The sequence below is a fragment of the Thermomyces lanuginosus genome (genome assembly GCF_041956635.1).
Source record: "Thermomyces lanuginosus strain ATCC 200065 unplaced genomic scaffold VTN49scaffold_16, whole genome shotgun sequence".
Lineage (NCBI taxonomy): Eukaryota > Fungi > Ascomycota > Eurotiomycetes > Eurotiales > Trichocomaceae > Thermomyces > Thermomyces lanuginosus.
In genome coordinates this window covers 182,803-208,472 of record NW_027192350.1, presented here as the reverse complement: position 1 = coordinate 208,472, position 25,670 = coordinate 182,803, and the positions used below count along the sequence as shown (strand labels likewise).

At 52.9% G+C, this 25,670-nt stretch overlaps 12 protein-coding genes across 12 annotated transcripts; 6 read left to right on the top strand and 6 right to left on the bottom strand.

Annotated features, from left to right (window-relative positions):
* Positions 1-96: 96 nt before the first annotated feature.
* Positions 97-710, bottom strand: VTN49DRAFT_458 (uncharacterized protein; the record flags this gene model as incomplete). The annotated part of the gene is made up of 3 exons (XM_069412541.1): positions 97-217; positions 279-401; positions 460-710. The coding sequence occupies 3 exons, from the start codon at positions 708-710 to the stop codon at positions 97-99; spliced, it is 495 nt and encodes a 164-aa protein (XP_069271361.1).
* A 23-nt stretch (positions 711-733) lies between these two features.
* On the bottom strand, positions 734-1,123 carry VTN49DRAFT_457 (uncharacterized protein; the record flags this gene model as incomplete). Its single annotated transcript, XM_069412530.1, has 3 exons — positions 734-894; positions 953-1,059; positions 1,110-1,123. The coding sequence occupies 3 exons, from the start codon at positions 1,121-1,123 to the stop codon at positions 734-736; spliced, it is 282 nt and encodes a 93-aa protein (XP_069271360.1).
* A 1,578-nt stretch (positions 1,124-2,701) lies between these two features.
* On the bottom strand, positions 2,702-3,916 carry VTN49DRAFT_456 (uncharacterized protein; the record flags this gene model as incomplete). Its single annotated transcript, XM_069412519.1, has 3 exons — positions 2,702-3,542; positions 3,596-3,831; positions 3,893-3,916. 3 exons carry the CDS (start codon positions 3,914-3,916, stop codon positions 2,702-2,704), a joined length of 1,101 nt encoding a protein of 366 aa, XP_069271359.1.
* A 441-nt stretch (positions 3,917-4,357) lies between these two features.
* On the top strand, positions 4,358-8,128 carry VTN49DRAFT_455 (uncharacterized protein; the record flags this gene model as incomplete). Its single annotated transcript, XM_069412508.1, has 3 exons — positions 4,358-4,582; positions 4,648-8,036; positions 8,086-8,128. The coding sequence occupies 3 exons, from the start codon at positions 4,358-4,360 to the stop codon at positions 8,126-8,128; spliced, it is 3,657 nt and encodes a 1,218-aa protein (XP_069271358.1).
* A 1,713-nt stretch (positions 8,129-9,841) lies between these two features.
* Positions 9,842-12,204, top strand: VTN49DRAFT_454 (uncharacterized protein; the record flags this gene model as incomplete). The annotated part of the gene is made up of 5 exons (XM_069412497.1): positions 9,842-9,917; positions 9,969-10,122; positions 10,174-10,462; positions 10,510-10,941; positions 10,996-12,204. 5 exons carry the CDS (start codon positions 9,842-9,844, stop codon positions 12,202-12,204), a joined length of 2,160 nt encoding a protein of 719 aa, XP_069271357.1.
* Positions 12,205-12,603: 399 nt separating this feature from the next.
* VTN49DRAFT_453 (uncharacterized protein) lies at positions 12,604-14,257 on the top strand (the record flags this gene model as incomplete). The annotated part of the gene is made up of 5 exons (XM_069412486.1): positions 12,604-12,904; positions 12,960-13,329; positions 13,383-13,753; positions 13,807-14,149; positions 14,206-14,257. 5 exons carry the CDS (start codon positions 12,604-12,606, stop codon positions 14,255-14,257), a joined length of 1,437 nt encoding a protein of 478 aa, XP_069271356.1.
* An 867-nt stretch (positions 14,258-15,124) lies between these two features.
* On the top strand, positions 15,125-15,756 carry VTN49DRAFT_452 (uncharacterized protein; the record flags this gene model as incomplete). The annotated part of the gene is made up of 2 exons (XM_069412475.1): positions 15,125-15,285; positions 15,360-15,756. 2 exons carry the CDS (start codon positions 15,125-15,127, stop codon positions 15,754-15,756), a joined length of 558 nt encoding a protein of 185 aa, XP_069271355.1.
* Positions 15,757-15,998: 242 nt separating this feature from the next.
* On the bottom strand, positions 15,999-16,952 carry VTN49DRAFT_451 (uncharacterized protein; the record flags this gene model as incomplete). The annotated part of the gene is made up of 4 exons (XM_069412464.1): positions 15,999-16,319; positions 16,367-16,621; positions 16,691-16,856; positions 16,906-16,952. The coding sequence occupies 4 exons, from the start codon at positions 16,950-16,952 to the stop codon at positions 15,999-16,001; spliced, it is 789 nt and encodes a 262-aa protein (XP_069271354.1).
* Positions 16,953-17,172: 220 nt separating this feature from the next.
* On the top strand, positions 17,173-18,746 carry VTN49DRAFT_450 (uncharacterized protein; the record flags this gene model as incomplete). Its single annotated transcript, XM_069412453.1, has 3 exons — positions 17,173-17,287; positions 17,358-18,271; positions 18,324-18,746. 3 exons carry the CDS (start codon positions 17,173-17,175, stop codon positions 18,744-18,746), a joined length of 1,452 nt encoding a protein of 483 aa, XP_069271353.1.
* Positions 18,747-19,361: 615 nt separating this feature from the next.
* On the bottom strand, positions 19,362-21,113 carry VTN49DRAFT_449 (uncharacterized protein; the record flags this gene model as incomplete). The annotated part of the gene is made up of 3 exons (XM_069412441.1): positions 19,362-20,798; positions 20,872-21,020; positions 21,068-21,113. The coding sequence occupies 3 exons, from the start codon at positions 21,111-21,113 to the stop codon at positions 19,362-19,364; spliced, it is 1,632 nt and encodes a 543-aa protein (XP_069271352.1).
* A 1,209-nt stretch (positions 21,114-22,322) lies between these two features.
* Positions 22,323-23,277, bottom strand: VTN49DRAFT_448 (uncharacterized protein; the record flags this gene model as incomplete). Its single annotated transcript, XM_069412430.1, has 2 exons — positions 22,323-23,164; positions 23,232-23,277. 2 exons carry the CDS (start codon positions 23,275-23,277, stop codon positions 22,323-22,325), a joined length of 888 nt encoding a protein of 295 aa, XP_069271351.1.
* A 639-nt stretch (positions 23,278-23,916) lies between these two features.
* Positions 23,917-25,534, top strand: VTN49DRAFT_447 (uncharacterized protein; the record flags this gene model as incomplete). Its single annotated transcript, XM_069412419.1, has 3 exons — positions 23,917-24,019; positions 24,077-24,390; positions 24,452-25,534. 3 exons carry the CDS (start codon positions 23,917-23,919, stop codon positions 25,532-25,534), a joined length of 1,500 nt encoding a protein of 499 aa, XP_069271350.1.
* Positions 25,535-25,670: the final 136 nt, after the last annotated feature.

Here is a 25,670-nt window from a genome sequence, read left to right as displayed (position 1 = left end):
GCGAATCACCGAGGTTCGAGGCCAGGTCGTCCGCATTGCGGATGATCAAGACTCGAGGTGTTCTCTAGTTGAAAGAGGCGTTCCTAGTTTCCAGACTTATGCGCTGGTGACCGGTGCGTCAGCCGGGGCACGAGGGTCATGCTTCTCGTGGGAGTTCTCCTTGTCTTTACCCCAGATGCGGAAGAGTTCCAGAAGCAAGGCAAAGAGAGTGAAGAAGCTAGAGTCCGTTAGTACCTTGTTCACGGAGATTGAGTAGATCAGCTAAAGGATGGACATACTAGGACAGGTAGGCGAAGGACTGGGCAGCATGCTTCTTGGAGCAAGACGTGCCGGCCGGGCGCGCCAGTCTGCACGAGCCATAGTCGAAGTCCTGGCTGGTGAAGACGACGGTGACAAGGAACCTGAAGGATGCCGTCAGCCACATGAATTTCACATTCATTGACATTTAGGATGACATACAGTTGCGAGAAGATCAAGTCGAAGAGGAAAGACACCCGCGCCACAAGCTTGTTCTTCAGGAACGAACCGATCAAGATCGGGATGTAGAAGGCAGTGGCAATGGCGTAGACGACTTCCTCAAAGATAATGTGGGCGCCATTGTTGTCCCTCTCGATGAACTTGGAAAAGAGACCCAGGGCGATCACGATGAAGGCCCACTGCAGGAGCCGGATCGCGAACAGAGGGAAGCGGATGATGTCACCGAAGGCCATGTTTGCTTTTCAATTGCGACGTGCTATGGCAACGTGCTAGGCAAGAAAGAAAGAAATGATCTTGGACGGGTATGCAGAACACGACCAAGTGAGCTTGAGAGACTTGATGCCACAGGTAATCTGTCGAACCTTCGGCCAGGTGGTGGGTGGCCGGGCTTTATAGACGACATGGCGCTCGGAATCACTACCCACCGGGCGAGCAAAACATCACCATCACAACATGACCCAGACCCGATTCCGACGGCTCCGCGGCTCGCCGTAATTCGATGAGAGGGGAGCCATTCGAAGCTTCTCGATCTGCAGGTCGCCATCGACGCGGTTTTCGTCCGAATGGGTGTGGGCCACACACCTTGCTGAGAACGGCAACGAAAGGCCAGTTTGCCGGGCTCACACCCTTACCCCAGATGCGTCATTTTGCAGGCATTATGGTGTCACTATTGGCGGGCCATCTTGGGTTTGTGCTTCTTGGAGAAGCTTGGATGGCCTCGATGCTCATCGCGTGCGCTGAACTCTAAGCTGATAGGCAGACGGCCAATCCGATGCAGCTGCCGGACAATCCTACGAGCCTAATCCCCGCTTCCTGAACAGAAAGTGATCAACAGCCTAACGCTGTGACCGAATTTTTTGGTATAGTCGAGCCGGCAATCTACTCGGAGTTTGGGTATGGTGAACGCAATCATCATCGTTGCGTGACTCGCCAGGGCGTGGCGTTCCGGTCTATTCCCTTGATTCTGACTAATGCTGACTAAGTAATAATCGGCAGTTTTGAATAGAGCGGTAGAACCAAGTACTCCGTGCACTAAACTGCTCCATACCAGGCAAGGTAAGGGAGCCGGTAGACTCGGAAGCTTTTCGTCTTGGTGACGCATCAGATGATTTGCTCCACGTAGAAAGTCTAGGTGTACTGATACTTTTGTGATTTCCTCTTCGGTCTGAGCAATTTCCTTCAATCATGCAAGCGAAGTCAGACATTTCCTAATCGAATCGCAGCTGCATCCCATTTGAGAATCCCAGCGCAAAAACAAACATCCCAGCCTGGTCGTTTTGGATGCCTGGCGAGAGACCTTGATATCATAGGGCAAGCCCCAGTGGGGCCCGGCAGAACTAAACAAGATTAGCGGTCGATCGTTTCGGGAATCACAGCTTCTGAGCCCCAGTTTGCACCTATGGCGTTCCGCCCCCAGCCGAGAGTCCCGATTCCCGAGCCGTTAGAATCATGCGGTCACCCTTGCCTCACCCATCCCTCTGCCAACTGGCAAAGCAAGGTACCTGTACCTTTTGGCCTGGAAAAGGGTTGCTGACAAATAATATGGGCGTTCTTTCCTGGAGAGATCGTCAGGGCCTCTTGTTTTCAGATTCGGATGGATGGCAGGATTCTACTACGTCCATACAAATAAAAAATTTTTTTTTCCTTATTTTCGAGATTTCCATCGACTAAGACCCTGCCAGCCAGGTGATTGCTAGATGGAGAGGCCAAGAATTCCATCGACGGCGGAGGTGGAGACGATCCAGACCGGCAGACGATGCTAGTGCCGGGTTGACTGTACTAAGCTGCTGACCGCGTGCTGGACTGCTGGACTTGCTGAAGGCCATGCCGGCCGCCGTGACAGCTCAACGCCGAGAATCCTCTCCTCCTCTCCAAAACTCCGGCGAGCGGAAAGCTCGGCAGGCTAGTAGTCAGCTGACTCCTTGCATTGGTGCATATCCGAATTGGCTCATTACTCAGCTCTCAATATGAGAACGCGCGACGAGCGGAGTTGTGCAGATGAACTCCGTACGGCAATTATTAATGCACATCGATACCGTATTCCCTGAAACTCCGTTGGACTCCGTGGACTGCTGAAATGCCCAAATCCAGTATTATTAATTTAAATCGAACTACGAAGATCAAAGTCCAAACAGCAGCCAGCCAGCCTAAAAAAAAAAAAAATATATGGTAGGTTATGGATAATAGTTAATGCGAGCCTTACATTCTTAGTCTAGCTTCCTAGCTAGTCGTGCTTTCGGTCTCCGTCACGGGGTTCTGCCTGGAGTCTATCGCTAGCGGGAGGAGTTCGTGAAGCTTGTCCCTCGCCTGGGATAACCCCATCTTGACTAGAATCTCCACCAGAAGATACCTCTTCTGTCTCCCCAGCTGGCCGCTCAAACTCTCGCAGACTCGGCACCTTGGGCTTACTCTCGACTCCATTCCACGCACGGCACCCTCCACATCGCCAGCGCCCGAGCTCCTCTGGAGTCTTGATGCCCGGCGGCGCTTGGCCGTTCACTAGCCGACATTGCTGGCAGATCAAGGCAAGTCGGTTTCGGGGAAGAGTCTCGTCTTCACCGAGGAGTGCGTCCATCAACCGATCGTACCAGCGCGGGCTGTCATGATATTGGGGTATCGATGGGAACGCGTTGGGCGCGAAGCCGGGCTCATCCACACCTGGTGGAGGCGGCGGCGGGAGCGGTTTCTGGAATTGATCGGGCGAGGAGACAGGCGCTCGGGAGTTTGGCACCGGCGGCGCACCAGGGTTCGGTGTCGATGGCTCGGGCACGCGCCGTCGGATGTTGGCGGTTGGCGGAGGCGGAATTCCTGTTCTCTGAACAGCTGCTGGATTGCGTGCAGAAGCATCCCCGGTGTGCTTCTCACCCGCGTCTGGTGGTGGTGTTGGCTTAGGAGACTCCCCGCCGTACTTCTCTAGCAGCTGCTGCGTAGAATTGTATTTGGTAGCCTCTTTCAGACGCTCGATTGTCTCGTTTCGCTGCTTGATGAGATTGTCGAGTAATCGCTGCGTCTTCTCGATGCGGTAGTCGAAAATACCCCTTCCAATGGAGCGGACAATATAGATTCTAGCTCAGAAGTCGGCAAACATCCTTGAGGCAGCAGTAGCGTGCCCACTTACACCATCGGTCCTCCAAACACGGCGACATATTCCCAAACGCCCCAATTCTTCCAACCCAGCACCAAGACATCGATCGTCGTGTACAGCAGGTAAATGAAAATCGAGTACAACGTCCACAACGCCGTGAACCGTCGCGACTGCTGCCGGGTCTTATCTAAGCGCGTAGACGCTTGTGTGATTTTTGTGGATAGAGCTGACAGCGTCTTCTCGAACGACGCGGGTGAATTATCCTCGCCCTGAATGCGCGTCAGCTTCACAAAGCCCGGGCAACTTGTAGCTCGGGAAATAACAGCATACCTTCCAGGGCCAAAGGGAAACCATCTTCGCAGTGACTATGCCGGTCTCCCATGGTAAGGAGCCGGTGGAAAAGAAGATTCAAGAACTCGATGTGTCGGGAAAAACCCGAGTTTCGATGTTCCTGGAGCTTTGAAAGGTTCGCGGAAGAGCACGGGCCAATCGTCAGTGGTTGGATGCGCGGCCGTTATTCAACGTGGCTTTTTGCGGGAGGGTTGACGCACCTAGGAGAAATTCCACATTGTTTCTCTCACCGACAAATGAAGCTTGTTCGTGCAGTGATTTTTCTATGACGGAGTCGAATAAAATTGCTGCTAGGCATCATAGCGGTGAAACCATGGTACCTGGAAGTGGTAATCTGCCCTAGCTTACAGTATATTCGTAGAATCCGTGGCTACGAGAGGGAAAGCTACAGAATAGTAATGCATACCGCTCTTGGATTCCTCTAAGACGGAGAATCTAACGGTCATGTCAGTTCTGGCATGGATTGAGCGTCGGACGTGGCCCGAGCTCACTTCGCTGTGGCTGGAGCCGCCAACTCTCGCTCCGCCCGAGGCTCCGGCGATAATTCCCCTGTGCATCTCCCTGGCTTGTTTTCTCGTCGCCTTTACATATTACATTCATTACGCTCGTTTATCGCCCGTTGACTTTGTCGCTGTAACTGGACGAGCGTCGCCGGTCATCATGTTTCAGGTAAATCCATCTTTTCCGACTTCTGCCCTACGTGCAACTTGTACTCATCGCTTGGAATTCACCAGCGGCTCCGCGGCGCAATCGACGCGCGCATCGCCGAGGAGCAAGCCCGGCAACGAGCCGCCCAGGAATCCCTTTCGCGATCGAATTCCGCGCGCCGACAACAGAATCGTGCCACTCACCGACAGCGAAGCAGCAGTTCCCTGACGGGTCGGAGTCCTGATCCCACTGAGTTCGAATTTACCATCGCCGACGATGACTCTTCGAGCAGGACCTCGACTCCGCGGTCGGAGACCCCGGCGGCCCAAGAGGCTGCTTCCGAGGGGAACAACAAGACCGAGAAAGGAGGAGGGGATGGGGATGGACAGCAGGGACATCAGCGGGCGGAATCGACCTCGGTCAAGGAGCTGCCTGCGGAATCGAAGTCAGCATCCCATTCGGACCTGCCGATCGATGTGCGCGCCAAATTGCGGAGGTTAGATCGGATTGAAAGCAAGTATAATGAACTGCTAAAGGCGTACAAAATTGCTCATGCCCGGGTCCTCACTATCGAGCCGTTCGAGTCCGCTCTGCGAGAAAACACGCCTCTTACTTCCATCGGCGATCCGAAAGCATTGACCGAGTACCTCAACCAGATATCGCTGAAGAACGATATGGTTGTCGAGGAATTGAAGCGCGTGACGGGAGAACGGGACGAATGGAAAAAGAAGTTCGAGGGGGCGGAGAAATCTGCAAAAGAGGCACAGGACGAGGTGGAAAACTTAAAGAAATCCAAATCAGAGAAAGAGCGGGCCAAGGAGGAACAAGGGAAAGAAGAGAGCGAAGAGTTCTTTTCCTTTGACAATGAGATCCCCCGGCTAGAGTCCGAAGTGCAGGCCAAACAGGAAGAAATTGATAAGCTCAGGACGGAGGTAGAGAAGCTACAGCGAGATTTGTCCGTGGCACGAGAATCTACGGAGAGTATGGTCGTGACTTTGGAATCTACCACTCGAGAATTGGAAGGGCTGCGCGAAGCCAAGGACAAACATGAGCAAGAGCTCGAGGAGTTGAAATCTGTCAAGCAATCCGAAATTGATGATTTGAACTCCAAGCTTCAGCGAGCCCAGGAGGCAGTGGAGAAATCTGACACAGCGTTGGCGGAACTACGTGAAGAACTCAAATCTAAGACGGCTGAACTAGAGGCCCTCAAGGAAAGCTCGGATAAACAGACCACAGAGCGCGGCGAAAAGGATGCCGCGGCCGAGAAAGAAAGCGAAGCCAACGAGAAGCGGCTGGGCATCATGCAGAATTTGATCGACAGCATGAAGTCGCAGGTCAAAGAAACTGAGGAGGTTGTGTCCTCATTGAAGGCTGAACTCGCGGAGAAGGAGTCCCTCGTCGAGAAGCTCCAGAACATTGTCAACTTTGTCGACGACGGACTCAAGTCCAATTCTCAATGGCAGTCCGCCCGTGCACTGGTCGAGGAGGGCAAGCCCGCGGACTTTTCAGAGATACAAAAGAGTCTGATTAGCGCCCAGACCGGAGTTTCTGCCGACACAGCCAAGGAGGAAGCCGAAGCCGAGCCTCAGGCTCCGACATCTGGCGCAGGAGGTGGAAAGAAGAAAAAGAACAAGAAGAAGAAGGGTGGTAAGGGCGGAGAGCACACAGTCACACAGGAGACCCCGTCGGGCGAGGACTCCCAGACGCCCGACGATTCCAGCCGTCTTACTGAACTTGAAAGGAAGATTGAAGAGCTCACCGCCGAAGTTGCCGAAAAGAACGCTGCGATCGACCGTCTGCATGCTAAGCTCAAGGGCGAGGAGTCCCTCAAGGAGGAGATTGAGTCTCTACGAGATGATTTGCTGAATTTGGGTCAAGATCATGTCGAGGCAAAGGAGGAGATCAAGAAGCTCCGGGCCGAGAAGGCTTCCCTGGAACAATCGCTGGAGAATGCAACAAAAGAAGCTGCAGAACTGCGGACTACGCAGAGCGCTTCTCAAGAGGATTCGCAAAGGCAAAAGGATCTACAGAGTGATTTCGAGGACTTAAAGGCCAGGGCGATTACTCTCGAGAAGGATCTATCAGCTGCGCAGCAACTTGCAGCGTCGCGGTTCAAGGAGCTGGCAGAACTGCGAGATGTGCTCCAGAAGCTCCAACCGGAGCTTCGGAGCCTCCGCGCCGAGTCGGCCGAACTGAAGACGGCCAAGGAGGAGCTTATCAACAAGACCGCCGACCTCAGGAAACTGGAGAGTAGGCATGATGATCTCCAGGCCGAGATCAAATCGCTCAAGTCGACGATCGCCGACCGCGACGGCGAAATCAAGTCGCTCAATCAAAAGCTCCGTCAGGAAATCGACAGCCGTCTCAAGGGAGAGGAAGCTTTGAACCTGGCGAGGTCCGACTTGCGCTACTCTGAATCCAAGAAACAGGAAGCGATCGAGGACCGTGAACGGGTTCTGAAAGAGCTGGCCAGAGTCCGTGAAGAGTTCAAGACGTCGCAGGCCAAGCTACGCGAGGCCGAGGACCGCGTATCACAGCTCAACCACGACATTGAGGGCCTGCGCGATGAGCTCCAGCTCAAGACCGCCCAGCACGCCAGTGCCCAGAGCTTGATGAATAGCATGCGCGACCAGACATCCGAGATGGCAATGCAGATGAAAGAAGCGCGGGAGCGTTGCGAGAGCCTCGAGGAAGAACTGGTCGAAGCACACCGCCTCCTGAGCGAGCGCAGCCGGGAAGGCGAAACGATGCGCCGACTGTTGCAGGACATTGAGAGCCGGGCGGATGCCAAGGTGCGCGACTTCAAGGAACGCATGGAAGCCGCCATCGAGGAGCGCGACCGAATCGAGGACGAGGCCAATACGGCAGCCCGACGTCGCGCGCGGGAGCTCGAAGAAACGCGGTCCAAAGTCCGAGAAGCGGAGAAGGCGCTCAAGATGGTCGAAAACGACAAAGAGGAGCTGGAGTACTCGCAGCGGGAGTGGCGCCGGCGCCGCGACGAGCTCGAGTCGCAGCTTCAGCGCACAACGGACGAGGTTAAGGACGTCCGCCGAGCGATGGCCCAGTTGCGGGACGCGCTCGACGAGAGCGAAAAGCATGTGCAGGAGCTCGAGAGAGAGAAAGCCGAGCTGCGGCGGACGGTCGAGGAGACCAACGCACGGTTGGAGAGACTGCGCAGGGCGAACAAGTCCCTAACCGAGGATCTCCGTGGCGGGCCGTCTGGTCGATCGCCCGGCAACCGGTCGACGCGCTCGTCTATGGACTCGAACCATCGTCAGCGTCTGCTGTCCCCGCCATCGAGGGAGGAGGAGCGGCCCTCTTCCGTTAGCCGAAGTGAGACCCCGACGGGGCCGAACGGAACTCCGATTGATTACATCTACTTGAAGAACGTGCTCCTCCAGTTCTTCGAGCAGAAGGATAAGAATTATCAGAAGCAGTTGATTCCTGTCCTTGCGATGCTGCTTCATTTTGACCGGTATGTTTCTTCTCTTTCCCGTCAGCGGACGTAAACTAATGTTATACAGGACGGATGAACAAAGGTGGATGTCGGCTGTGATGTCGCGGTAGTGATTCTTTGAACATTAACAAACATATGGTTACGCATTAGGTCTGGGGTATTTGGGGTTTCAAAGAGCAAAGGCTCTGTCATTGGGCATGGAATTCTTTTCTTTTGTATATTAGTTTTGCCTTTCGTGAATAGACCATTTCTTTTCTGAACCTTCCAAGCAGGCAGCGCCCGAACTAATCTCCGTCCTGCAGAGAAGATGAATACCTTTAGACCAGACCGGCGACTCGCCGTCAGGGGTTGGACATTCCTTTCCTCTCCCGGTACAGTATCTGATAGTAGTATTTGGTAGTATTCGATAAACGTGAAATGTCAGCGGCCACCCGGCCCCTGGGAGGTGGATGGGTGGCATGGACTGGCTCTTCATCCATCAAGTTGATCGAGGGATGGGCACTTGGTGAACCAAGGGTCTAGAGCAGGCTCCTCGGTGTCCAACAAAATCGTCCACATGATCCGGAAGATGGTCGGGGCCAAAGTTCGGATTAAAGAAGCAGAGCGTAATGCCGTCATATTCAAGTTGGCCATAAATTTCATGATCGCCGAACATTTCCGGGGACGCACCCTGTTTTCTTCGGGATACTGACAATACCAGGGCGGCTCCTTCTTCGGGATCTGCGCGCCCACATTGCAGATTGCCCGGGGGGAGGTGGCGCTCGAAGTCCACATGATAGAATATGTCCGGCGTGAGGAAAGCGCAAAGCGGTATGTAGTATTCGTTCCAATGCGGCTCAATCCACCGGATGCGCAGCTTGTTCACAGGAGGATGATCGTATATGAGATCTACGAAAGTATATCCGCCGCGAATGCACTATAACATCCCCGGGTGCCGAACATTGAAGAAAGATCGTTTTAACTGGTTTGCCATACTTCAACCCATGTTGCCATCGGAAATAAGACATCGCATCTGCGGTGGCTACATCCCTGTCCTGCACGTCTAGGGGCTCAAGCGTTCGACGCAACACAGGCTTGATGATATCGGATGAGATATAAATTAACTACATTCCGGAAAAGTCCTTAGAGGCTGACACTGATCTATCCCTGACCAATCCTGGAAAGCTCGGATAATTTCGAACTATTTGAAAAGTACAACCCATCTCTTAGAAAAGGCAGGACACGCGTCTCATGAGATCTGCAGTTATCGTTCAAGGTGATAGTATTTAAAGTCTAGTGACCGAGCGGGGACATCTTCTGGACCAGAAGGATGGGTGTACTCGTAGAATGGCCTGGCTTTGTAACAGCAATTTCTAGCGGTTGGAGTTTGCCGGGCATACCTGAATACCAGAAGCTGCTTCTGCTCGGGTTAAATGGCGGCAGACCTAATCGATGAGCTCCGTCGTGCAAAGTTGGCTCATTTACCCTTCGTGTTATAGTACTACGCTACTGCAATGTTCAACTGACTGCAGTATTTACACTGATTCTAGTCAACCAGGAAAGACTCGCAGTTGGTGATTGTTCCTCAGTCAAGGCTGACGTACGATCTCAATGGCCTTGTTTAAAGCAGGGGTTAATGGATCATCCGAAGCCTGGAAAAAGAGGCTGACTGCTTGGTGTCCCCACTAGCATCGCTGTGGTTGGCTGAAAGCTTGTCGCCAAACTTGGCAATCAATAAAGTTAGGGCTAACCCTTGACGGTATGACGTAGTCCGCTATCTCCAGCTCTCCACGTCGATCATTGTTCTCTGCAATCACCAACTTCTCTTCCTTGCATGAGGATCCATGGCTGCAAAACCGCAAGAAGCCCAGCAGGGCAATTACAATGTTGACTACGTGATTCGCTATACATTTGCAGAAGGTGGTGTTCGACGCTTCCATGTCAGCGCAGAAACTGATTGAAAGGTGGTAGATCCCCATCAGGCCACTCAGCAGCTCGAGAAGCTGCTCAGGAAGCTTGCCGATGCCGGTTTTCTAACAGAAGTTCGCCCAGGCGACAAATCGTCGCTTCTTGTATTTCTTAGAACAACAGAAAAGAGTCTGCAGAGAGCGACACATACGTCCAGGTAGGTCTCTAAAATTCTCAGGCAGCTGGCAAGTAAAGCTGATCATAACAGAGTTCGCGACTGGCTTTATGGCCTTCGTCACACCCAGCCTGGCGGAGAGTCCTCTCCTGAGCCTCAGACCGATGCTGAGCGGCTTCGTGTGATTTATTACATGCTCACCGCGCCCAAAGAGGATGGAGGGGCTGATCTCACACCCAAGCAGGGAGAGTGGAAGTATATTGATTCCATCTTTCCGTTGCATGACAATGCCACGAATCAGGCGTGGATTAAGGACTGGAGTCAGAAAACCTTTTTGACCCGGGAAGACCTGGATCAGATTCGGGACAAATTTGGTGAAAAGGTAAACTGCAGTCCTCCAATGGTTAAGGTGTAGTCTGACGGCAACAGGTCGGCTTTTACTTTGCTTTTCTGCAATCATATTTCGGCTTCTTGCTGTTCCCGGCTCTCTTTGGGTTTTCCTGTTGGCTTCTCCTGGGTTCCTTTTCGGCAGTGTATGCCATTGTCAACTGCTTTGTTTGCGTCGTGTTTGTCGAGTATTGGAAGCGCCAGGAGGTGGAATACGGCATTCGGTGGCAGGTCAGGGGGGTTTCTGTCTTGTTCACGAAGAATCGAGACTTCAAGCCAGAGAAGGAGGTCCAAGACGAAGTGACCGGTGAAGTCAGAAAGGTGTTTCCGTGGAAGAAACGTCTCCTGCGTCAGTTACTGCAGATTCCATTTGCCCTTGTTGCAGCTGGCCTTCTTGGTGCGATTATTGCGACTTGCTTTGCGATTGAGATTTTCATCTCCGAGGTGTACAACGGACCGCTGAAGAGCTATCTGGTAAGCCCCATGATACATTCTCGGGCTCTTGATGAGATGCTCATGCTCGGCTAGGTCTTCATTCCTACCGTTCTGCTCTCCTCGCTTCTGCCAACCATCAGTGCAATTCTGACCAAAATTGCCACTCGGCTCACCGTGTTTGAAAACCACGAAACCAAGGAAGCATACGATACCGCGCTTGTTCAAAAGATTTTGGTTCTCAACTTTATCACATCATATCTTCCCGTATTCTTGACGGCGTTTGTTTATGTTCCCTTTGCCAACGTGATCGTCCCGTACTTGGATATCTTCCGCGTAACTGTCCGCCCATTTGTGTCTCCAGAAGATGAGAAGATTATCGATCACGCCGACTTCCGCATCGACCCGGCACGTCTCAGAAAGCAAGTGATCTACTTCACTGTCACTGCGCAGATTGTCAACTTCGCTATGGAGACTATCGTGCCGTTCATTTTGCGTCATGTGTCACGAAAATACAAGGCATACACGGAAGAGAGCTCCAAGAGCGACAAGTCAACCGCAGGGTACAATGATGCAGAGGACGAGGTCGAATTTTTGACCCGTGTTCGCAACGAGGCCGACCTACCCGAGTACGACGTTACGGCCGACCTGCGCGAGATGGTCATCCAGTTTGGGTATCTGTCTCTTTTCTCACCCATCTGGCCATTGGTGCCGGTCTCGTTTCTGATCAACAATTGGATCGAGCTCCGATCAGACTTTTTCAAGATTTGCAAGGAATGCAAGCGGCCGGTGCCGGAACGGGCGGACACAATCGGCCCATGGTTGGATATGCTGGGTCTGCTGGCTTGGCTCGGCAGCATCACAAGCTCGGCTCTGATTTACATGTTCCGAAACAATGACCAAGTGGGCGATCAGGGTGAGCCCACCGCACAGCTCAGCGGCTGGGCGCTGCTCATAACTGTCTTTTTCGCGGAGCACATCTACCTCGCCGTGCGCTACGCTGTGGAAGCGACAGTGGCAAAGATCGAAACTCCCAGCATGCGTAAAGAGCGGGCAGAGAAGTACCTGCTGCGCAAGAACTATTACCTTAGTGTCCAGGCCAGTGACTTTGCCGAGGATCGCGAATCCGGGCAGGAAGAAGAGATCACGCGTGCGTCCCTGGAGCAGGATGCCCGCGACCGCTCACTTTCCCGTACGGGCGAATCGGACCGGTTCTGGGGTAGACAGAAGAGCTGGAAAGAAGCATCGCAGATTGGGGCAAGCATTATTTCATCGTATCAGCAGGAGAGTAAGAAGGAGCGGTAGCATGTTTGCAATGATTACTCACAAGGGAGCTTCCTCAAGCGGCATACTTAAACCATAGGTAATAGGATATAGCACATATCAATCTGTCTCACTGTAAATCATCTCTCCACATCAGGGTTCATGTTCGGAATATCCCACCGCATTCCAAGCCTTGCTGGAAATGGACTTGTAAATTCACAAGCAATCTGACTGGTTATGGAGAAACACGGAATGACGTATGAGCCCTATACTAGTGGCATGGAAATGACTTCATCACCCTCCCACCACGAATCATTGCTCAACACCAGCGGCAAGAAGTTACGTCTAATGGATGATATAAACAATGGGTCAACCCTACTGTCCAACTCAAAGCGGACCACAAGTGTCAAAAACGGCCAACGTGACTGAAACTTGAATAAAATGCCCAGCAACCCCGCAACGGAACAAACGAAAAACCTCATCGTTGTCTCAAACCGCTTACCACTATCGATCAAACCACGCGGCGATGGATCGTACCAGTCGAGTATATCGAGCGGTGGGTTGGTCACCTCGTTGTCGGGGCTTACCAAAACAACCCCCTTCCGATGGTTTGGATGGCCGGGGCTCAATCCAGCCAAACCCGAGGAGAAGGATGAGGTCCGACGGAGTCTGGCGGAGCACAATGCCATCCCCGTCTTCTTGGACGAGAAACTCGCCCACGAACACTATAATGGGTTCTCAAGTATGTCCCTTACTTTACCCCAAGTGAGAGGGTGAATGCTGACCTGTGCTCAAAGATGCCATCCTCTGGCCCATTTTCCATTATCAATCCGGAGTAACTTTCAGCGAAGAATCATGGCAGGCCTACTGCAAGGTCAATGAGATTTTTGCAGATGCCATTGCCGAGGCTGCTGGGGAGAGTGATCTGATCTGGGTGCATGATTACCATCTGATGCTGCTGCCGCGGATGCTACGTGAACGGTTGGCGCGTATGGGAAAGACGGCATCAATTGGGTTCTCATTGCACACGCCGTTCCCTGCGCCGCAAGCGTTGCGGGCGTTGCCGACTGAGAAAGAAATTCTCGAGGGGATGCTGGCGAGCACGTTGATTGGATTCCACACTGAAGATTATCGACAGAACTTTGTGTTGAGCTGTGAGCAGGCGTTGTATGAATCCCCTCGATTATGAAAGAGAGAGCCTTTGTTGACGAGAAAATCAGAGGTGCACAGGTCCAAGATAGCACCGTTCTGTTCAAAGACCGTCTCGTCAGAACGGCCTGTTTCACAGTGGGCATCGATCCCCAGAAATTCGACGACACAACCAGCAAGCCCGAGGTCGTGAAGCGCATCGATGAGCTCACCGAACATTACAAGGGCAAGAAAGTGGTCTTGGGTGTTGATCGGCTTGACTACATCAAGGGTCTTGTTCACAAACTGCATGGCTTCGAGGAGTTCCTCCAACAGCATCCGGAATGGATTGGCAAGATCGTACTGATCCAGGTCGCCGTGCCCAGCCGTGAGGATGTCAAAGAGTATCAGGAGCTTGAGACGGAGATTTCTTGCTGTGTGGGGAAGATTAATGGGAAATACAGTAGGTTTTCCTTTGCTCTTCGTGTGAGATTGCAACTCTGATAATCTCGACAGGTGCTGCCGACTACGTTCCCATCGTTTATCTCCACCACTCCGTCGCCTTCCCGGAGCTATGTGCACTGTACTCCCTCGCCGACGTCTGCCTCTTGACTTCGACGCGAGACGGCATGAACCTCGTCGCCTTTGAATACGTTGCCTGTCAGGATGACCGAGCGGGTGTATTGGTCTTGTCGGAATTCACGGGCGCGTCGGGATTCATGAGTCCCTCGACGATTCAGTTCCATCCGGCCAATATGAAGGAGATGTCCGAGGCTTTACTTCGGGCATTGAATATGCCGGCAGAGGAAAGAAAGGAGCGGCAGAAGCAGCTCCGGGCGTTTATTGATTCGAATACAAGGTGAGTCTCTTACCTTTAAATCCGTACCCGTGTCGCAGCCAGCTGATTCGAGACAGTGCCAAATGGGGACAGACGTTTGTGGAGGAGTTGAGCAAGAGGGCTCGGTAAACGGCCAGAGAAATGTACTATTGTTTTGCATTCGGAGCATATTTATCAGTTAGTATATACGAGCAATGATCTGTAATTGATGACTCATTACTGGCACGTCTAAAGGTAGTACTGTTGCTATGGCCATTAACCCTAGTCCTGAACCTAGAAAATTCACCTAACGCTCTCCGTTGTTAGATGATGATGAACCAGCCCACCCGATCTAGACGACTCTCGTGCCGCCGTGCAATGAAACAAATCACATGGAAGGCACCCGAGCTCTCGAGCCTTCTAGTATCCGCTGTCCCTGTGCCACTCCAGATTTCCAACACGGGGCCCAGAATCTCGCCGTAACTCGTCCAGGAGACGACGATCAGCTGGACTGGGAATCCCACGAGGCCCTGGGTGGAGTCACAAGAAAGAGCCTCGGCTAACCAAATACAGTTTAGTCTGGATTATTAAACCATCCTAAATTAGCAGGGAAGGATGACTCAAGTGACATCATCGCGACCCCGAAGCCCTAAGAGAGCATCCCTGAACTCTACCTGGTCCAAATCTCGAGATTGTTCCTTGGTCCGAGAGGGGTGCCTGTTCACGTAGAAACCATGACATTTTTAATAAAGTCCCAGATGACCCAATAAAGGGTCCTCGTAGAACTGCGCCACATTATAAGCATTTCCCGGAACCGCCTTATCTGCCTATCGAGAGGAATACCTTTTATCTCCCAGACCCCAAGCAGCGGCCGAGTCAGTCTGATCTGCCGTGACTCAGACTCAACTCATCTCGCATCATCGAATCCTCATAAAACGGCCAAACTGTTTCTCTAAATTCTGGTTCACGATCTTCAAACTCGACCTCATCCCTCTGCGCACGACTGAGGTTATTATCATGGCGGACCTCCGCGACCTCCGCAGCACAGCCCTAGACACCAAGCGGCTGCATGACCGCAAGGCCAAATGGGCCTACGGCGTCCGAGACGAGACGGTACTCACCTGGTATGGCGAGCCCAAGCCCGTCACGTATCGGAACCGGCCAAGTCGAGTAGAAAGGCAAGTTGAATTTTCATCACCCCTGACCATCCTTCTTCTTGCTAACGCTATTTTCTTCTTTCCGTTGCGTATAGACCGAGACCATTCAAGCGTGAAATCGAGGCCCAGAAGAAAGCAGAGTATACGAAATTCCGTCGACTTGTCACGGATGACGTGAACGAAGTTCTCCGTGTTGATCCCTTCGCCGAGGAGATTCCGAGTCCTCATCTATGCGACGCTGACCCGTCCGATTCCACGTATTATGATGACAATGGCGAGGCAAACCTCCAGGATATCACGGGCAATATTGTCCTCGCGGCCGCTGTTGAGCGAGCAGAGGAGAAATACGAGACGAAGGTGACGGAGAAACTCGTCAAGGAGTACGAGGTAGTGGGCAAGGAGGAGGGGGAGTTGCAGGATACAGGTTCTTCTTCTTCGGCTGCGGAGGAGGAGAGTGACTATGAGGTTGTTGATCGTGTTGAGCTGTCTTAAGTATTCTTGATGTGTGGTTGATTGTTTTGTGGCATTGTTTGGGTGTAATACGCGGAGTTTCGGATGGTCGGGGATTCTTGGGACTTGGGCATTTCGGATGAGAGGTCGGGTCTCATTGCATTAACTAGCATAATGTACATATACACTCAGCAAAGGGTGATATCCCGTGTAATCACTTTTAGAGCATCACAGTCTGCCCTCCTGTCGAACTTATTCCGTTAAACGTGAAGCTTGCAGGAGCACTATACCTTCTGCCACACACTAATCATATCCATACCTCTGCCTATCTTATGTGACCTCTCCGGCTTGACTCGCAACAGTCTCTTAAACTCCGCGTTCTCTGCCGGAGGCGGTTCCTCATCGCCATACTCTCGTGGAGAGCCATCACCTCCGCGGGCCAAGAGTTCCCAGTACACTCCCCTTAGGCCCCACGGCGGTCCGGGATCTCGAGGATCCCTCCACAAAGGAAATTCAAGACAGACCAGTAGTCCGCCGGGTTTGAGAAGCTCGGACATGCGCTTTGTCCAGTCTCTTCGTTTGGCGGGGAGAATGGCGCAGAGAAACTAGCTCTATCAGAATCACTTTCCCCGGAAAAATCTGAAAGACATACCGTATAATCATATATGAGATCAAATTTGTGTTCTCCCCAATCCTTTGAGAAAAAATCCCCGCAGATGAATTCAACCTTGCCTGGTGATACCGACGGCTTCTGTCCTGATAGAGGGAAGTTGCCTTCCGAAGGAGTGCGCAGCTGGGATTCGGCGTATTGTTTTGCCGTGGCTATGGCTTTCTCAGAGACATCCAGGCCATAGGCATCATAGCCATGCAGTGCAAGCAAGACCGGATCGTAACCCGACCCGCAACCCTAAGATAAAGTACCATCAACATGATATTACTCAAAAGTGACTTACTAAACCCTGCCTGTAAATCATACCGGCACAAAAGCTTTTTTCCTGCTGCCATCAGAATTCACTGGATTGAATAGATCATTTCGGGCAGCAAGTAGATCGACCAGGGCCGGCGAGGGAATTCCCCGATCCCATGGAGTACGACCCTGGTCCCATAGCTCAGACCAGGCGGCTTCCTGCTCGTTGGCAGGTCTTTCAGCTTAGTCTATATCCATAATGTAAATTTATCTGTACAGCTTACCGTGCAAAGTGCTGAGGGAGGTCCGCCGGAGGTTCAATGTCGTCCATGATGGTGATGTCGAGATCATCAGTTCATCCGAGGCTTCTAGACCCAGGAAGACAAATAGTTAGGGTTGACCATAAGACGCTAGTGTGAATAAGGAAGGCATAAAATACGGACGGCTTGGCGCTGTTGCATTGTTTACACCCCCCTCCAGCTGGAGAAAACAATCTCTCCATCAGAACAAAACAATCTGGAAAACAGAATTCCTCCTCAATATCATCCACCATGGGAACTCGCACGGCGGAGAGTCCCATGGACTTTGAATGGCAGACCCGGGCTCCCGGGGATGTCACCTCTCCATTTTACCAGCTGAGCATGCAGCATGAGTCCGGCAAAAATCGTAGGTTGTTCGGAGCAACAGCACTTCTTCCACCATACTACACGATACTGACGCATTGCAAAAAATAAAGGCCCGCAAAGTATCTTCGACTCGCCGACCAAGTTCAAGAACCCCTCGCAGCCTTCACTCTTCCAGCAGCTTTCCCCGTCGAAAATCTCGTCGCCGTCTCGCAATGACACTCCCATGTTTGGCAAACCCGCTTTCACCACTCCGCGGAAGATGGACGTGGACTTTTCGTCTGGAGCGGAGAATATGTCGTCTCCGGAGACCGCTGATAACGAAGAAACCCCCGAGCCGCCGCGCAAGCGGGAGAAGCGCAACTCACTTTGGAACCTATACGGAAGATTCGCACCTAGCCCCGGAAGAGGCGAGATCCCGCGCCCGGGACACCCACCGGATACGCATGCGCGGCGCATCCAGAAACGGCGACGTCGAGATCGTGAAATTGACCGCCATTTGAGGATGGAACTGGAGAGCGACGACGACAGCGACCGGCCGAGCAGCAGCGAGTGGCGCTTCTCGCGCAAGCCGAGTAAAAAGAGAAGAGAACAATCGCAGGATCGAGGATCGCAGCAGCAGTCACAGCCCTCTCCATGGTCATTGTCCAGTATCCTCAGCGCAATTGAGGCACATCCTAACGTACCACGCATTCTATCCTACTGGACGCAGTATTTTGTGAACACACTCATCTTCATGTTCTGCACATACGTGGTTTGGTCGTTTTTCGCAACGCTGCGTGCAGATATCTCAGCGGGGACCAAGATGAAGTATGACCAGATCGAGCGGAAGCGAAACGAGTGTGCAACGAACTACGTCGCGAACAAATGTGGCGCCGACGAGCGTTTGCCGGCTCTCCAGCAAGCGTGCAAAGAGTGGGCGGACTGCATGAGTATGGATACGAGTGTGGCGCGGACCCTCGTTGGAGCGGAGACTATCGGCGAGGTTTATACCGCGTTTACAAACAGCATCAGCTACAAGGGTTTCGTAAGTCGCCAGCCAATCCGTCTACGGCTTCCTGTGTCTAACGTGCAAACAGGCCTTTTTCCTCTTGACTATTTGCACAATCACCTTTGCCAACAACTACGCCTTCCGCTCATTCCGTGACCAACTTGAGCATCAATATCATTACGTTCATGCTCAGCCGCAACATCCTCACCGTCCCGATCAGTCCCAGCCTCAACACCAACAACAATCATCGCAGCCACAACAACCGCAACCATACCAGCAAACATTCCACAACCCTCTCCCTGATATTCCGCCGCGTACCCCTTCCCGTCGCGATCGGGACCATGACGATGACCATGACGACGAGGAGGGCGAGACGCCGCAGAAGCTTCTCCTCGAGAACGACAGTGCCGCTCACATACACCCTTTTGTGACGGGGCGGTCGAAGGAGCGAGAGGAACATTTGCGACGGACGCCGAGTAGCCCGTTGAAGCGGGAGAGGCGGTATTATTGATCTTTCCGTTTTCTTCCTCCATCTCGTTTCGTTCGTACTGTGTATTATAGTTATTGTTTGAGCTTGAGCTATTATTTGGGTGTTTGGGATGTTTGTGGTCGGGTTTGGGAGTTTTGAGTACAGACGCATTGATTTGTAGATTCGAGCATCTGTTCAGTTTTCTTGTCAATTGATCTACTTGATAGCCATCATCATCAATCGGGAATTAATCAAGACAATACAGGTCCTATGTTGATATTGTCTGCTTTGTAGAAATCTTCGGCCCCAGATGTACTAATCTGTGAGAACGTGCTTGCATGGGGGCCGTGGGGGCGTAAAATATACCTCATGGCCGCCTCGATCCTACTAGCTCTTCTAGAGTTCCACGTACAAGCAAGGGATATATCATTCTCGAGCTGTCGCATGGCCGCTCATCTTTTTAAGCCCAAACATTCCAGGATGATTGAAGCAATCCTCATTAATCGATGGTTTAAATATACACCCAACTCCCAAACGCCCACACTCCTTCCAAATCCGGGTATATAGGAAAAAAAAAAAAAGACAAAGAATTCCAAGCTTGACCAAACAGAGCATCCTGGCCCTGAGCAATCGAGGGAAAGCAAACTTAATCTAATCTTATATCGACGGAATATTCACCTCGCAGTCCTCGTCTCCGTTCAATACTCTCCTTCCTATAACACACTTCATTTTCTCCAGCACCGGGCCAAATCCCGCAGGGAACATCCGGTGATTCTGCGCCAAATGCAACATGAACGCATCCAGGGTGCCATAAACCGGCGTATCGATATGGTGCATAGCGCAACAAAAAATGCACCCAAAGGGGCCCCTTATGCCGGAGTCTTCGTCGTCGTCAATTAAGTTGTGCTGATCAGAAATCATGGATGTTGGTGATGAAGACAGGAAAGGAGTAACGGAGGAAATGGCGGCGCCGCGCGACCGTGGGATGTGGGATTTGGCGAGAAAAGCCCATCGATATCCAATGCCGGTCGGGGAGTGAACGTGCCATGTTGGGTCGCAGGTCCAAGACAAGCGCCTGCCCTCGATACCGTGCACGCGGCCCGAGTAGGTGCACTTGCAGCATTTCCAGTACGGGCGGTCGCGGTAGAACCCCGTGGGACGCGTGGCGAGGTTGAAAGCCTTCCTCAAGTTGGCCACGCCGTTTTCCTGCAGCTTCCAGGCGCCCTTGCAAAACCCGAGGAAATTGTTCTCGCGGCTGGGGAGGTACGGTTGCATGTATTGCACGGGCGGCACGGGTGGTGACAGCTCGCGGGATTGTTGGGAAGAAGCAGAGGAAGATGACGTGCTCCCGGGGATGTCAAGACGGATTCCCGGATGAGGGTCTTGGCTTATAAAAGAGAACTCGGAATGTCTCCTTTTTTCGGACTGAAAAGAGTAGTCAGAACGTCTCCTTTGTCCGGGCTGTCTGGTGGCAGAGTTCAGTTGATCCGGCGCTCTCCGATGAGACAGGCGCAGTGGTGGAGGCCGTGCCGCGGTCGCTGTCATGCTGCTCGACGTAGCATCTTCATCAGAAAAATTATTCTCATCGCTGGTGAGCCGGAACCCAGGAGGCTGCTGAGAAGAGTTAGAGGATACTGATGAGGTACGAGGGACAACGTCGAGACTGCCTCCCGATTGAGATTCAATTTGGGTATCGTCACTAGTTCCAGGCTCATGGCTGACATTGACAAAAGAAGAGCCAGCAGTATGTCTGCTCTCTTCGGACCGCCTGGTGGAATTGGAGCTTTGTCGGGTCAATTGTTGTCTAAAAGTATGGAGCGATGTTGCAGGGAGTTCCGCCCTCAGCGAGTCTGACGCGCTGCTACTCGGCGGAGAAAATCCACTGAGAGAATTATGGGTCAGTCGTCGATGAAGTTGGCACAAAGCCTCTATTGCGTTGAGCCGACCACAGTCCAAAGCAGCCTGTAGCTCCTCCACATTCAGCTCTGTATCATCGACCAACGCGTTTTGCAGCTTTCTCGAAAGAGTCCTCTGGAGGTTGATAATGACGTCCTTGAGCTGCTCGCGAGCGATATGGTCGCCCTCGGCGTAGACCTGGGGACAGGGCGGTTAGCAACTCGATATTCCCCGCCGCAGCGCGCACATGGAGGGGCTGGGGTTAGAGCACCTCTCCAAATCGCTTGTGATCCGCTTCATACTGGGTTTTGATGAGGCTTGAGTCGAGGCAAAGTGATGCCTCCAGGGTCTCAAAGCGCGGTTCTTCCCTCCGTTTGATGCAACGGAGTAGTTTCGCGCTGTCCGCGAGGACATCGACAACTGGCGATGGTCAGCTCGGCATCTCGATCGCGACTAGAGCAACTCACTTGCTAAAACACACGATTCCACCGATAGAACTCCCGTGGTCGCCATTGAGCGACTAGCTGTTTGGCAGTTCAGGCTCTAATGCAGGACCAAAAACAAGAGAGAGGAAATGAAACAACAAAAGCAGGTTGAAGGAATCGAAATCGTTAAATCTCCCTTCCAAGAAAGGCCGTCTTCACTCAGAAACCATGCGCAGCCTCACTTGGCCTGGGTATTTACCATGGCAGTCAAGCCGAGAATTCACCCAGCACGCTGCAGCTGATGCTGCTCATTCCTGATACATCTCCTAATGATCCCTGCAGCTACTTGCACCGGGGCAAATCAGATCTGCCCTTCACCAACAGCCCGGGTTATTCAATGAGGGATTTCAGGGAAATTCGAGTTCTGCACAGTAGTACCGTCGAGCCTGTCTCAGCCTTGCGCTTCGGTGAGGAGCTTTGTTCAATCGCGGGGCGTAGGGGGGGTAATGTATCTCGCTGCAGAATGTAGGGTGGAGGAGCGGCTAAGTCCTAGTGGTAGAGGTGAGCTTTGGGCGGTGCCTCGTGTTCATCAATTGCACCCATGTCCTTTCCGCCCACAGCTTCGGCACCTCGGCTAGAAGATCATAGTGCAAGGCAGCTTGGTCGCCCGGGCAGTGACTCAGTAGAGTGGCATCTGATTGCCCCGAGCCCTCTCGGCTTGAGCCGCCGCTGATAAGCTGCGTGTGATCAGTCTATCCGATAACGGACTGATAACTTAACTAGTCTAACCTCTTTGGAAAGGAAATCTGACTAATCACGGATCACGGGCCAATCAGAGCCATTGTCGGAAATCGCATGACGGATCTCACCAAGCCGAGTTCATCAAAAGTATCGCGTCTAAGCGGCTGCTTAGTGGTTACTACACTTTGTGGCTTGTGCTAGCATCATGGACGGCAAGGTATTTGCCAAGGGGGGTCTCCTCGAAAGGAAGAACAGCTCCCTTGTCCTAGTACTAACTACAGAATCACCGAACACATAAGGTTAGATTGGTACTCAAACCACTTGCGTATGTATAGACTGTCATGTACGAATGAATCCCAGGAATACAGAACAAACCTATGTCTCAAAAAGATGCAGTAGATACACACCATTCACCTAAACGCCAGACAGCCAGCCTCAAACCGACTCAACCGATCCGTCGCCTGAAGGAATCATCGTATCTGCCGTCAATTCATGCAAAGAACCGTAGGTCCAGATGCGAAAATGGGACAATGCGATAGGAAAAAGGTGGTAAAACTTAGCAGCATGACCGCCTCTGTTTTCCCGGCTGCAGCGGTGCCTCAATCTCCTCCGATGCCACCAACGACGGCGGAAAACCCAGCCAACTCCGCCGCTTATCCAAGGTGTTGCGGACGCTGCTGCGGCCGTCTATGCCCTCCGGCTCCGAGCTGGCGTCGCCCCGCTGCTGGGTCGCCTGGGATGACGAGTCTCCAGAGAGTTGCTTGTTGCGCTGTTCGACCAGCTTCCGGGCGATCACGCGAAAGACCTCCTCGACGCCTTCACCGTCCTTGGCCGAAATCTCGTGGCAACAGTCCCAGCCAATGTCCTGGCCCCAGAACCCGCTGCTGCGCTTGCTGTCCACACCGGGGAAATGCGTTCCGCTGCCGCTGCTCCCGCTGACCGTACTCCCAAAGCCGGCGGACGGAGGAGGGGTCGACGCCTGGGTCGGGTATAGCTGCTCGGCGACGTAGGCGATTGTGCGCTCAAACGGAACCTTGCGGCGCGACGGATCCAGGGCGACGATGTCGGATTTGGTCCCCACGACATGGATGACCATCGGCCGGTCCTCGCCGACGTTGTTTTGCAGCTCCTTCAGCCACCCGGTCATTTCCCGGAAGCTGTTCTCGTCGGTGATGTCGTAGCATAGTAGGCAGGCGCTTGCACCGCGATAGTAGAGTCGCGAGATGCTCCGGAAGCGTTCCTGGCCGGCCGTGTCCCAGATCTGCAGCCGAACAACCGTATCGGAGGTGGCATCGAGCACTCGCTTGGTCATAAAGGACGCGCCGACGGTGGAGGTCGTGGTGGCTGGGTCGAAGGTGTTCTGGACATAGCGCTTGACCAAGGACGTTTTGCCTACCCCTATTTCATTCTTCGTTCAGCAAGAAGAAACCAATCTATCTATCTATCTCCGTCATGAATTAATTACCTTGTGCGCCTAACAGGACGATTTTCGCTTCCAGCGATGAGCTCATGCCGCCTCTGTGGAGTTTGGGGGGTTACGGTGGCAACGGGAGAACGCGACCGAGGCCCAGTTCGGGGATGGCGATAAGCATACTAGCGAGGACTCCTAGTAGCGATTTCGAATCTGCGTTCACGAGGCTTTATATTACACATGCGGCTCAGAAAGAATACACAGTCAAGATGAGGCAGAATAGAGTCACGTTCACCGATCAGCCGGGCGGAACCGTGACTCTTGACTCGTCCAGTTTCCGAAGAAGCTCCTAATCTCGAAGCTGGTTATCGTCGGGATCAATAAAGCTTGTTCGACGGCATTCCATAATTCGAAGTATACAAATATACAAATACAAATTCTCCGTACAAAAAAAAAATCTTAACATGCAGTCTCTGACTCGCACTTTTTCCGATCCCCAGCTGAAATGCCGACGGCTCTATCGGGTAAGAATTTGTAGACCATGTGAAGGGAGCTCTCGATACCCGCAAATTCCCCAGATTTCGCCTTCGCAAGTCGGCCGAGAGTACCAAGGTCTCCCCGCTGTTGGACCGACAATCCGGACAAGTAATCCCCCGAGAAACAGCATAAGACGGCTCGATCCCCCTCCGATGAGTTCGCAAATTGTCTTCGCATTACATCCTCGACCGTTCCATTCACCATGGCCAAACTCACCGGCGCCGAGGTGGCACGACACAATACCAAAGACTCGTGCTGGGTGATTGTTCACGGCAAGGCCTATGATGTAACAGAATTCCTGCCAGGTACGTAAACATTCGGGTGGAACATAATAATCAGGACAGCGAAGCTGATCCGCGCAGAACACCCTGGAGGTGCGGGCATCATCCTCAAGTACGCAGGCAAGGATGCCACCGCGGAATACGAGCCGATCCATCCTCCAGACACCCTGGACAAGTACTTGGACAAGTCCAAGCACCTCGGCGAGGTGGACATGTCGACGGTCGAGAAAGAGGAACAAGTCAAAGACCCGTCCGAGATTGAGCGGGAGGAGCGCATCAAGCGCATGCCGCCGTTGTCCCAATGCTACAATCTCCTGGACTTTGAGGCCGTGGCGCGCCAGGTCATGAAGAAGACGGCGTGGGCGTATTACTCAAGTGGTGCCGACGATGAAATTGTAAGATACCTTTTACCTCTTTTTCGATTACATCCAAGGAACAATGAACTAATGATGACAGACGATGCGAGAGAACCATAATGCCTTCCATAAGATCTGGTTCCGGCCGCGGGTGCTGGTCGACGTGGAAAAGGTGGACTTCTCCACCACCATGCTGGGTACCAAGGTCGCAGCACCCTTCTACATCACGGCGACGGCGTTGGGCAAACTGGGCCATCCCGAAGGAGAAGTGGTGCTGACCAGGGCCGCGTACAAACACAACGTCATCCAAATGATTCCGACGCTGGCGTCGTGCTCCTTTGACGAAATTGTGGACGCTCGACAGGGCGACCAGGTGCAATGGCTGCAGCTGTACGTCAACAAGGACCGGGAGATCACGAAACGGATCGTGCAGCACGCAGAGAAGCGTGGGTGCAAGGCTCTGTTCATCACCGTGGATGCGCCACAGCTGGGCCGTCGCGAAAAGGACATGCGCGTCAAGTTCTCGGATACCGGCGCCAGTGTGCAGCAATCGACGGGTGGCAGCGCTGTGGACCGCAGCCAGGGCGCCGCCCGGGCAATCTCGTCCTTCATCGACCCAAGCCTTTCGTGGAAGGACATCCCATGGTTCCGTAGCATCACCAAGATGCCTATCCTGCTCAAGGGCGTACAGTGCGTCGAGGACGTGCTGCGCGCTATCGAGGCCGGCGTCGACGGCGTCGTGCTGTCCAACCACGGCGGCCGCCAGCTCGACACCGCGCCCTCGGGCATTGAGATCCTCGCTGAGGTGATGCCCATCCTACGCGAGCGCAACTGGCAGGACAAGCTGGAGATTTACATCGACGGCGGGATCCGTCGTGCTACGGATATCATCAAGGCGCTGTGCCTCGGCGCAAAGGGCGTCGGTATCGGTCGCCCGTTCCTCTACGCCATGTCCACGTACGGTTTGGATGGCGTCGACCGCGCGATGCAGCTGCTCAAAGACGAGATGGAGATGAACATGCGCTTGATCGGCGCGACATCCATCAAGGATCTGCATCCAGGTCTGCTTGATCTGCGGGGGCTTCAGTCGGGACATCACGCGGTGGTGCCGGGAGATACGTTGAGTCTGAACGTGTACGATCCGCTGCAGTCGCCCCGTTTTAACGAGAAGGCGAAACTATAATCTTTTTGCATGTACTCATGTATGTATACGATACGCTATAAGTTATATTACTGTAGACCGAATGTGCCATCCGTTTCCCGCCATCATGCATTTTAATGAGTGTTGAGACGTCAGGTATCCTAGATACAAATTCAAG